Source organism: Helobdella robusta (genome assembly GCF_000326865.2).
Source record: "Helobdella robusta unplaced genomic scaffold HELROscaffold_73, whole genome shotgun sequence".
Classification (NCBI taxonomy): domain Eukaryota; kingdom Metazoa; phylum Annelida; class Clitellata; order Rhynchobdellida; family Glossiphoniidae; genus Helobdella; species Helobdella robusta.
Window position 1 is genome coordinate 379,296 of NW_008705415.1, and position 11,691 is coordinate 390,986.

The 11,691-nt window shown below is 33.7% G+C and overlaps 3 protein-coding genes across 3 annotated transcripts in view; 2 read left to right on the top strand and 1 right to left on the bottom strand.

Moving 5' to 3' along the window:
* Window positions 1-3,267: 3,267 nt before the first annotated feature.
* On the top strand, window positions 3,268-4,243 carry HELRODRAFT_181610 (hypothetical protein; the record flags this gene model as incomplete). The annotated part of the gene is made up of 2 exons (XM_009031400.1): window positions 3,268-3,386; window positions 4,024-4,243. 2 exons carry the CDS (start codon window positions 3,268-3,270, stop codon window positions 4,241-4,243), a joined length of 339 nt encoding a protein of 112 aa, XP_009029648.1.
* A 757-nt stretch (window positions 4,244-5,000) lies between these two features.
* HELRODRAFT_181611 (hypothetical protein) lies at window positions 5,001-5,432 on the bottom strand (the record flags this gene model as incomplete). The annotated part of the gene is made up of 1 exon (XM_009031401.1): window positions 5,001-5,432. One exon carries the CDS (start codon window positions 5,430-5,432, stop codon window positions 5,001-5,003), a length of 432 nt encoding a protein of 143 aa, XP_009029649.1.
* A 3,665-nt stretch (window positions 5,433-9,097) lies between these two features.
* Window positions 9,098-11,691, top strand: part of HELRODRAFT_120769 (hypothetical protein) — a gene marked incomplete at both ends in the record, with an annotated part of 5,991 nt that continues 3,397 nt past the window's right edge. The window contains 2 exons of the mRNA XM_009031402.1: window positions 9,098-9,617; window positions 10,215-10,504. Of these exons, the coding sequence (XP_009029650.1) occupies window positions 9,098-9,617; window positions 10,215-10,504 (810 nt within the window). The remainder of the gene's footprint in view (window positions 9,618-10,214; window positions 10,505-11,691) is intronic.

Below are 11,691 nucleotides of genomic sequence, written 5' to 3' on the forward strand. Positions count from 1 at the left end.
TTTGTTGTTGTTGTTGATGATGTTATTGTTGATGTTGTTGTTGTTTATGTTATTGTTGTTGATGTTGTTGTTGTTTATATTGTTGTTGTCATAGATGTTGTTGTTGAAGTTATTAATACGACTGTTGTTATTGGTGTTGTTGTTGATGTTGTTGCTGATGTTGATGTTGTTGCTGATGTTGTTGTTGATGGTATATCCATCAACGAAACATAAAAAAGGCAAAACCGTTAAAATGATTATCATCGTCGTCGTCTTCGCCATCATCCTCCTCTCTTCAATGCTTACCATTATTGTTCCTATAATAATAATAATAATTATTATTATATTTTTTATAATAATTTCGTATAATAATAATAATAATTATTATTATTATTATAATAACTATTATTATTTGAAAGTACGATTACTAACAACAATAATAATTATTATTATTATTAATTATTATAGTATTATTAAGTAATATTATTTATTTATCGTTACGCACCTGTTTAGTTAAGAACGGACAGAGCAATGTTTGACAACGTGACTAAACTTAAAAATAAGCACATGGTTTAAATATCAACACGCACACACACACACACATACACATATTCACGCACACACATTCATGCACACACACACAATTCTATAGCTCTTCAAGTGCTTACATTGACAATAATTCAATTAATAAATTCACATATCATGTATGAATGTATGTGTGTATGAATTTCTTTCTTTCTTTCTCTCTGTCTCTCTACACCCCTCTCTCATTTCTTTCTCATTTCTCTCTCTCTCTCTCTCTCTCTCTCTCTCTCCTTTTCTCAGCTTTATGAATGGTGTTTATATTTAAGGATTGCTCCCCTTTGGCAATTTCAAAATTTATAAAATCGCGCTTCGTTACGTCGTCTTCATTGTTTTAAAAAAATCAAATGGACGAATGAATGAATGAATGAATGGATGAATGAATGGATGAATGAATGATTGAATGAAAAACAGATGGAGAGGTAGAGGAAGAAAAATAAGAAAGAATGAAGTGAGAGAGAGAGAGAGAGAAAGAAAGAGTTGATGAATGAATGAATGAATGTATAGATGTATACGGTTGTTACATCAGATTAATATAATAGCAACTTCAATTAATTATTTGCATTGCAATAGATAAAATAATAATTCATCATCATCATCATCACAATTCGCGAATGATCATCATTACCAGGATCCAAACCGCCATCATTTTCACCATCGTCGTAATCATCATCATCCTCTTTATGATCGTCAGCATCATACTCACCATCATCACCATCACCATTAACACCATCATCACTACCATCATCAGTGTACTATGTTAAATAACGAAAATTGTCATTAAAAATTTATGATAATAGTATAGATAGTGATCTACTATAATAAAAAAAAACACATACAGCACGTACTCACCGATAATATTTTTATAAAAATAATAATTATTATTAATATTACTGTTAATTTTAATTATTAATATTATTTTTAAAATTAATAAAAATAATTACATCAACCATAAAGTCTGATGGCCTTCATAAAAACCCGTAACAACAAGACCTCGGAGAACCACAAACAAACATCCATTCATTTTTATTATAGTTTGAACATGAAGTAATTAACATTACTCTACCAGAGTCACAACAATACAGATTGTAGGTAGCTATTATAACAACTAACACCACATAAAATTTTAATATTATCACACACACTATATATATTTGTATACAAATATGATTTAATGTGTTTATATTTGTATGTATGTATGTATATAAGCAGTATGTTTTATGTGTTGTATATGTATGTATGTATATAAGCAGTATGTTTATGTGTTGTATATATAAGTATATATGCTGTGTTTATAATATATATATATATTGATGTCACATACATATCAATATAAGTATAAATATATATATATATATATATATATATATATATATATACAGCAATCAATGCTATATCATTCAGTATATTTATCCATATGTATATGATTTTCATTATCATATATCACATATATATATATATAGTATACATATAAATATATATTTATATAATATATATATATTATATCAGTATAATATGCTATGTGCATTTTACATGTATGGTTCTTTTGTTGCCTATTTATATACATATGCATACATATTTAGATATACCATGAACTATACAAACGTATATATACACACAAACACATACATACATACATACATGTATATATACACACAAACACATACATACATGTATATATACACACAAACACACACAAATACATGCATATACACACAAACACACACAAATACATGCATATATATATACACACAAACACACACACACACACATACATACATACAAACAAACAAACAAAACTTTTTTATAAGGAGAAAGGCGGTTTAATTCAATGTGATGATATCCTTATTAAACTCCATGTATAATCAAATATCGTTGTGTGGCTGGTGTGATAAGAAGAACAAGTCTCTGTTGATAAAGACATCAAACTGACTTATTTTTTATACTAAGTTTAGTTTCTCTCTCTCTCCTCTCTCTCTCTCTCTCTCTATTTCTTTTTTATCTCCTTTCTCTTTCTCAATCTATTTGTCAGTTTATATCCATGCTATTTTGTTCTTTTATTCATTTCTTTATTCACTCTTCAGTAATTCACTCAGTCATTCATTCGTTCAATCTCCCAGTCATTCATTCATTCATTTTCATTCATTCATTTTCATTCATCCATCCATCCATTCATTCATTCATTCATTCATCCATCCATTCATTCATTCATTTATCCATCCATCCATCTATCCATCCATCCATCTATCCATCCATCCATCCATCCATCCATCCATCCATCCATCCATCTATTCATTCATTCTTCTATTTATTCGATCAAACAATCAATCGATCAGTCGTCTATTTATCTCAACACAGTTGATTTAATGCTTTTTAACTTGAAAAAGTTTGAAAAGTTTAACTAAGAATAATATCAGTAATAACGGTTGTCAAAGACAAGAGCAACACAGCTTGTTCAATCCTACTGATCGCCTGCCAGAATGTATTCAGCCAAGAAATATTTGAAGAGTAGACTTTGAAACGAGGTCAAATGACATTACGAAGGTCAAGTGAGATCGTGATGGAATTAAAACACGTCTTTTCTTCAAAACACCCAGTACTTCGTGCGCGATGTAGCACAGTTACGCAGTTCAACTAAGCAGACGATGGCTAGATGGTTTGCTAAGTCAGTAGGTAAGATAGCTAATCGGAGCGACCTCATAAGAAATGTCGTTTAAATACATTGGAGATTCTGATGATGATAATATTTTGAAGGTTAAGACTTCCATTTTGAAGATGGTTCAAGTTAAGAGGCAGGATGTTTCCGATGAAGCTTTGGAAGGAGAGTGGATGAACTATGGAGTATTATTATTATTATTATTATTATTATCAAACACTTATAAAGCGCCTATTAAAATAAATATCTTTCACAAGCGCTATCGAAAAAAGAAAAATAATAAACGAACAGTGAAATAACGTACATCCTATCAATAGACGATATGATACAATCAATTACAATCGTTCATCGCAAATAGATAAGTTTTCAAATTCTTTTTGAAATCAACAATGTTCATCTTTGACATTCTCATCGACATTGGCAGACTATTCCAGACGATTGGTCCCGACACTGCAATGTCTCTAGACGATGTACAATCTAGTTGGTACAATCAACAAATTGACGTCATCTGATCGCATGCGTCTGCCAGTCGAAGACAGCGGCTTCTTTATGAATCTATCAGCCAGGTATTCTGGGAGTTGTCCGTTTATAGCCTTGTACATAATGACGCATATTTTGTAAAAAATTCGTTTCTTCACTGTTAGCCAATGGAGGCTATTCAGAATTGGCGTCACATGATCGTATTTATGTATGTATGTATGTATGCATCAATCAATCAATCAATCAATCAATCAATCAATCAATTAGCTTATAAAGCGCTATTTCCGCGATGTTCAACAGCGCTCCTCAATGAATTTTGAAAACAGATGGGTCTTGAGATCCGCTCTGAACTTCGCAAGTGATGGAGAAATAGTTAGAGAAGTAGGTAGAGAGTTCCAGAGAAAAGGACCAGAAAAAGCAAAAGCAGATTTGGCAAAAGAGTGTTTAACACGAGTTAAGAAAAAGCGAGAAGAAGACGATCGTAAACCGGGGCGTTTAGGGTCAATTAATATATCTGATAAGTACTTAGGAAATAATTTAGATTGAGACTTATACATGAACATGCAAATTTTAAAAGTTATTCTATATTTTATAGGTAGCCAGTGCAAGAGAACAAGATATGGAGATATATGAGAAAAGAAAGGGGCACGAGCAACTAGACGAGCAGCAGAGTTAAAAGCTTTACTTAAAGGATAGAGTATAGAGTCAGGAAGACCATAGTAGAGCGAGTTACAATAATCAATCCTAGATAAGACTAACGAAGTAACAAGAAGGAGAAGAGTAGGATCATCAAGAAAAGGCAAAAGTTTTTTTATTCTACGTAGATGAAAGTAAGAACTTCTAGCAACACTATTAATCTGAGAAGAGAGAGACATAGTAGAATCAAAGATAAAACCTAGACTGCGAAACTTATGAGAGACATCAAGAGTTTTAGAATCAGGTAAGATAATAGGAGGAATAGTAATTGAGTGTTTAGATTTATTAAAACAAATTAATTCAAACTTAGAAGGATTAAGTTTAAGACACATAGAATCAGACCAAGCGATAATCGAAGAAAGACATAGAGATAAATTATGAAAAACACTATTGAGATTAGATGGAGGAAAAGAAGTATAAATATAAGAATCATCAGCATATAGTTGACTAGAGAAAGAAAAGTTATTAATAATACGAGGTAGTTCAGAAGTATGCATGTATGTATGTGTGTATGTATGTATGTATGTATGTATATATGTATGTATGTATGAACCCATTTTGATGAACAAGCCATGGTTAGGCATGCAATCGTTTCCGAGTTCGACTTTTATCTATGTCCCTGGTCTCGCACAGTCAGGTATCTGGCAGCTCCATCCAGAATGCAAAAGGAATTAAATTTTTGTAATAAAAGTGAAAGAGTTTGCTTTAAATAATTGCCTTCGTTAGGATCACCCGTTATATTAACTATTTTTCTTGTTAATTCGTTAATAAATAATGATGTGTGCATATCTGTTGGTCCGAACGTTTCAATGCAAATGGGTTGAAATATTTTGCTTAAATGGTTTAATGAAACGTATTTTTCATTTTTGAAATCGGACGCTTTAAGGGCAGCAGTGCCCGCCTCAACTGAAGTGTAGCCGATATATCGGTCAGCCATAGTGTGGGGTAAGGTAACGTCCCAAGCCAGGAACCGTCCCTGAGCCCATGGGGTGATAGTGTAACCATCAGGCCTAAAGGCTCCTTCCTCTATCAAACCCATGGGTTCTTTTATAATCAATCAATCAATCAATTAGCTTATAAAGCGCTATTTCCGCGATGTTCAACAGCGCTCCTCAATGAATTTTGAAAACAGATGGGTCTTGAGATCCGCTCTGAACTTCGCAAGTGATGGAGAAGTAGTTAGAGAAGTAGGTAGAGAGTTCCAGAGAAAAGGACCAGAAAAAGCAAAAGCAGATTTGGCAAAAGAGTGTTTAACACGAGTTAAGAAAAATACATACATGTATGTATTTTGTATACATACATGTATTGAAAATACATGTATGTATGTATGTATGTATGTATGTATGTATGTATGTATATATGTATGTATGTATGTATGTATGTATGTATGTATGTATGTATGTATGTATGTATGTATGTATGTATGTATGTATGTATGTATGTATGTATGTATGTATGTATGTATGTATGCATGCATGTATGTATGTATGTATTTATGTATGTATGTAGTTTCTCCAAAGACGTGCGTGCTGGCATGGGCCTGGGGCTTTGTATCATAGAGAAGAGAATTTTATTTTTATTACTATCTATATTAATAATATTTATATTATTATTAATAATATTATTATTATTGTTAAAAATATTATTGTTATTGTTAAGAAGAAAAGTCAGATCCGCTTATAGCCGTATTAAGTTAATTACTTATATAACAAGAGTAATTTATTCTTTTTTAATAACTATTAATAATAATAATATTATTAATAGTAGTAGTAGAATGTATGTGTGTGTATATGCATGTATGCATACATGTATGTGTGTGTATGTATGTATGTAGGTATGAAATTTTTCAGATTAGTCAGAGTGGTCTGGTTTCGAACACGGTCACTGAGTAATAAGTAGCGTTTTACCGATTTTACTTTACCTACTGCGTGTTTAATTTTGATTTCATTTCATGGTTTTTGATGAATGGTAATATGGCTGATCTGATTGATTGACTAATTGATTGATGGATTGATTGATTGATTGATTGACTGATTGATTGATTGATTGACTGATTAATTGATTGATTGATTGACTGATTAAATGATTGATTGATTAACTGATTGATTGACCAAACAATCAATTGAGAAATTGATTGCTTGCGTTATTTGATTGATAGATCAGTTTAGTAACTGGTTAATCATCCTTATCTTCACTGTTACCAACAAAATCATAATCAACAATATCATCTTCATCCTCGTCTATCATCATCATTAAACGCATTTTAAGCGTAAAAAAAATACATTAGCGTGGATAATTGATTGTTTGCAGAAAGTTAGGCGCTATGGTATTATTTAAATTACAAATTTAAATTCACACTTCACCACACAATTATATATAAATAGGAAAAAATTTCCTAGAACAAACGATCGTTTTTTGGACTAGAGTCGCGGTTGTACGTATAAAATGGCGATATATGGTAGAATTATTATTCGCCATATATTGATTGTTAAATATTATTAAACAACATTTGTAACATTTTCTCGCTTTTCTACTTCTAAAAATTAAAGTTAAAAAATGCAAGATTTTTTTTTTCATTTTAAATTTTGTTTTTGTTTCATCTTACTTTGTCTGATTCATTGATGAATGATTAACTAACTTGGTTAACTAACTAATTAACTAACCAGCTTACTGTATGATTAGTGAATATGCTGGTCGTTGATGTTCACGCCTTGTAGAATTATAATTTATAGAGTGATCTAGATCTCTAGTATAAAATGAAACAGATAGTGTGATTATCAAATAAAATGTATACAATGTTAATTTGTTAAGAAGATCACTGAAAGATTAAATATTTAAATTGAAAAAAAAATATTTCCAGGTTTTTTATCATAAAAATTTGTCTACAGGAACTGGATAAATAATTATTTAATTAAATAAATATAATGATAAACATTTTATTTTATAGAATGTATTTTCTTGCCTCATGTCAATAATAAATAAAGGTTTGCTTTGATTTTATTTTTAAATTTTAAACCATTTAAAATAGATAGTTTTTTTTAAATTTTATGTTCATTTCATACAATCAATGTTGTTAGCACTAAGAGTGATAAATTGATTTTCATCTTTAAAGTGCTAATTTTAATAAGAGAATAATAATGCTATTAAAATGTAAATTACAAACCAGATGTCTGATAAAGAAGATCAAGAGGATGAAAATAACCCAAAGCCCCAGGATATCTCCAACAAAACGGAACTACCTAAAGATGACACATTTCAGTCAATAGTTGAGGCCTCCACGGATCCAACAGTCAGTCCAACCTCAACTTTAAGTGCAGAAGAACTCATCAGTGCATCAGCACCCGTTGATATTCCAGTTTTTATCAAGTCAGATTCAATTGGTTAGGTGCTATTATACTTTCAAAAAAATAATTCAAAATAGATTTTTTAAATTTTGTGAAAAAATGTTTGATTCCAGGACACAGACCTCATGGCAATACATCACCTCCAGTCCATGCAACATTAGATGAGTTTAATGGCAACACACCTTTTGGTTCATTTGCAATGACACAGAGTCTAAGAAGTGATCCAGATGTCGCCCTGCACGCCCCCAGAGCTGTCCAAAGGGCAATAAGTACCAGCCCCAGAATGGAACATAATCCGCAATTACAATCCGATGAAGATAGACTATCCGGTGTTGAAGACCCCTTCTTTCCATTTCTTAATCCGGATTTAGGGTTAGATATGATCAATTCAGAGAATGAAATATCTCACCAGGATAGATTAAATCAGGAAAATGATTCAAACAGCATGATAAACATCGGGCATAATGAGAGAGGCAGCAAGAAAACTCGATGGATGATCAACAAAGGTTTATCAGAGGCAGATATAGGGCCACACAAAGGAAACAACCACAACTCTTCAAAAGGCAAAATGAGTGCTGCATTTAGCACAGTGGAGGTACTTTCAAATAAGAATCAAATGGAGAAGAGAAATGAAGGTATGGGTACCAAATCTATGACCAGACATCTGTCTAGACTCGGTTCAAAAGGATTGAGAAGGAAGAGTTCCATAACTTCTAATTTATCTTTTATGGGAAATTATGTTCTAGGCTCTAATCTGTTTCAATCACCCGCTCGAAGTAACGTCAGTATGGCATCAGATAAGATCAACATCGTCACAGATTCATTTGGGGTGTACCCAAGTATATTGAGTTTGACATCGGTTGGTGTGGGCGTCCTTCCTTTTGAAGATGAGCTGGTAGTCCCTCTGTCGACCTCCCACCCAAGGTCGGTGTCAGCGTACAGCAGCAGGCAGAACTCCGGCATTGATTTAGAGAAAGAGGGTGCAGACAGAAAGAAGGCCTACATAAGAAGCATTTCCAACGTCTCAAAAGGTTCTGTAAGCTCTCTAACAGGCAAAATTCTGCGAGAGGATGACAAAACTTCTCTAAGAGATGATGAGGAGTCGGATAAGATAACAGAAGTGAAATCCATCATGAGACCTCAACCTCCCAAGAAGCAGTGGCAACAAACCATGCCCGACCTCGTTGAAGGCCCTGAAAGTGAAACACTCACAGTTCAGAGCACAGTCAGAAAACATTTGGCAGCCGCTGCTCTGGCTATTGCGATGAAAAAACCGACGTACAAAACATCAGATGAGGAGAGGGGCGATGAAGAGAGAGAGGAAGAGGAAGTAGAAATAATAACTCCCAGGGTTTATAAAAAAAATTTATACGTCATATGCGCCATTTTTTTCTTCTCGTTTGCCTCGTACATGTCACTTAGAAACCTTCAGAGCAGTTTGAATGATGCGGGTGGCCTGGGCATGCTGTCACTCAGTTGTATATACGCATTCCTCTTCATCGGCTCCATCTTCACCACCACCATCGTTCAGAGATTGCGCCCCAAATTCTCAATGTTGGCCAGTCTTCTTGGGCTCCTTCTTTACAACATCTCAAATTTTTACCCCAGTTACGCCACCTTAATCCCTGGGGCATGTATCGCGGGTTTCAGCCTGGCCACTATCTGGACAGCCCAGGCAACCTACATGGCCAACAACGCATCTTCGTATGCTCAGCTAACTAATCAGAGGTTTCAAGATGTTTTGAGTAATTTTCACGGGATATTTTTCGGGTTTTTCCAAGTTTCTCAGATGGTGGGAGGAGTTATATCATCGATAATATTCTCTCTAAATAAACCCGAATCTAAATCGAACGCTGACGATGATGGTGGTCTTCTTAATGGTACCTCCCATCAAAATGGCAGCCGTCTAACTGATGATAACTATTATTTCAGCTATGACAATCAGCTCTTGAATATAACAAAAAATTTTACTAAAGCCAGACGACACGTGAATACAAAACTGCACGATGAGGTTGGTGATTCAACGTACAACATATCCTTTGTATCTGTCTTGGACAGTTTGAAGAGCACAATTAATTATCAATCATCTACAGCCTACTATCATGTTAGCTATCAATCATTTGTCCATCTTTTAAAATAATTAACTGGTATTTATTGGAATATTTTGTTAATTTTATTTTAAATCAAAGCACATTGGGTTTATTCTTCAGATGAATAGTACGTTTGGCATGGCGTCTGGCGATGGCAGTTACGCGCGACAGGAAGGTATCAATATGTCCATCAGTGACCAAAAATCACATATTTGCGGTAAGTTGTTTATACATATGCATGCATGCATAAACTCCATCCTTGAAAATTACAACATCATTAAATATTTTTCTCTAGTATTGTGATCATCTACTGCCTAAAGTTCACCTAATGTTCTTATTAATACGATCCTAATTAAATTACTAACCTATGCTAATTAACATAACCAGGGATGTACAACTGCCCTGGGAAAGGGGCTTCAAGTTTCCAGGTTCAGTTCGACCCTGCGATGTACTACATGATGGTTGCTGTCTTTCTCTCTAGCATGATATGCAGCATTCTCATTTTGCTATTCTGTCTGGACCCACTGGAGGGTGCCCTAAGGAACCCGAGGGCCGGAATATCCATCCAGTTGTTTTCCGTCTTCAAGATGCTGACCAACCCGCACATACTCTGCATACTGCCTCTCATGTCCTACACACTGCTGCAGACGACCTTCATCTTTGGGGAATTCAATAAGGTTATTATCGCGGCTGTTGCTATCACCATCGTTAAAAGTTAGTAAAGGTCAGAGATCACTCTCTTCGGCACTTGCTTCAGAGGTATGAATGGCAAACACACGTAGCGCGTATGTGTACGCACGCATGCATTCTGCTGATTCAGCTACTGCAACATCAGAGGCAGGCTCTTTCAATCATTAGTCCACCAAGCCGTCTGAGTTTCTGTTATTCATTAAACCCATTTAAGATCTTAATTCTTCTAAGTATGTCGTTGAATTAAGAAAAAATAAATTTTTTTATTAGTGATATTTTATCCATAATTTTTATAAAAACAGTAATTAAATAGGATTTTTCTTTTTATCAAAATAATCATTACATTTATCAGTAAGTGGTTAATTAGGACGACTACATTCTAGGCAGATAATGATAAAATTAACAACCCAAGTGCGTAAGCTATGTATGTAATTATTTATCACAAGACCCTCTCTATGGTGTAAACATGTTTGTTTGTTTGTTCGTTTGTTTGTTTGTTTGTTTCTGTGTTTGTGTGCCTGTGATAATGATAAATAATGAAGATAATAGTTATAAGGAGGACAGTAAAAAAATATTTATTAGTATGTACTTAATCATTTCACACGAATGCACCCGCGTATGCTGAATGACAACAAAATCTTATTATTTTTATTATTCAAAAGTAGTAGTAATAGTAGTAGTAGTAGTAGTAGTAGTAGTAGTAGTAGTAGTAGTAGTAGTAGTAGTAGTAGTAGAAGCAGCGGCAGTAGTATTTTTTCATTACAACAATCCTAATCCTTTTTCGTGGTTTCTATTGTTATCATCATTGTCAGTTTCACCTCTGCAATCAGTATCATAGTCATTTATATCATTACTACTATCATCATCGTCGTCGTCGTCGTCATCATCATCAGTGCTATCTTCATTCGAGTTCATCCCTGCGTGCACTCTACACCACCACCTATGTGTGATCAGCTGAGTTTGTGCTACTCATCATCATCATCGTCGTCGTTGTTGTTGTTGTTGTCGTCATCACTATATTGCCCCTATTATTTTAATTTTTATTATCGTTTACATCCATTATTGTAGACTGTGTTGAATAAAACACTACATTTTCTCTCTCTCTCCCTCTTTCTCTCTCTCTCTCTCTCTCTCGTTATCCTATTCACATACGTACGTACACAGATATTCGCGC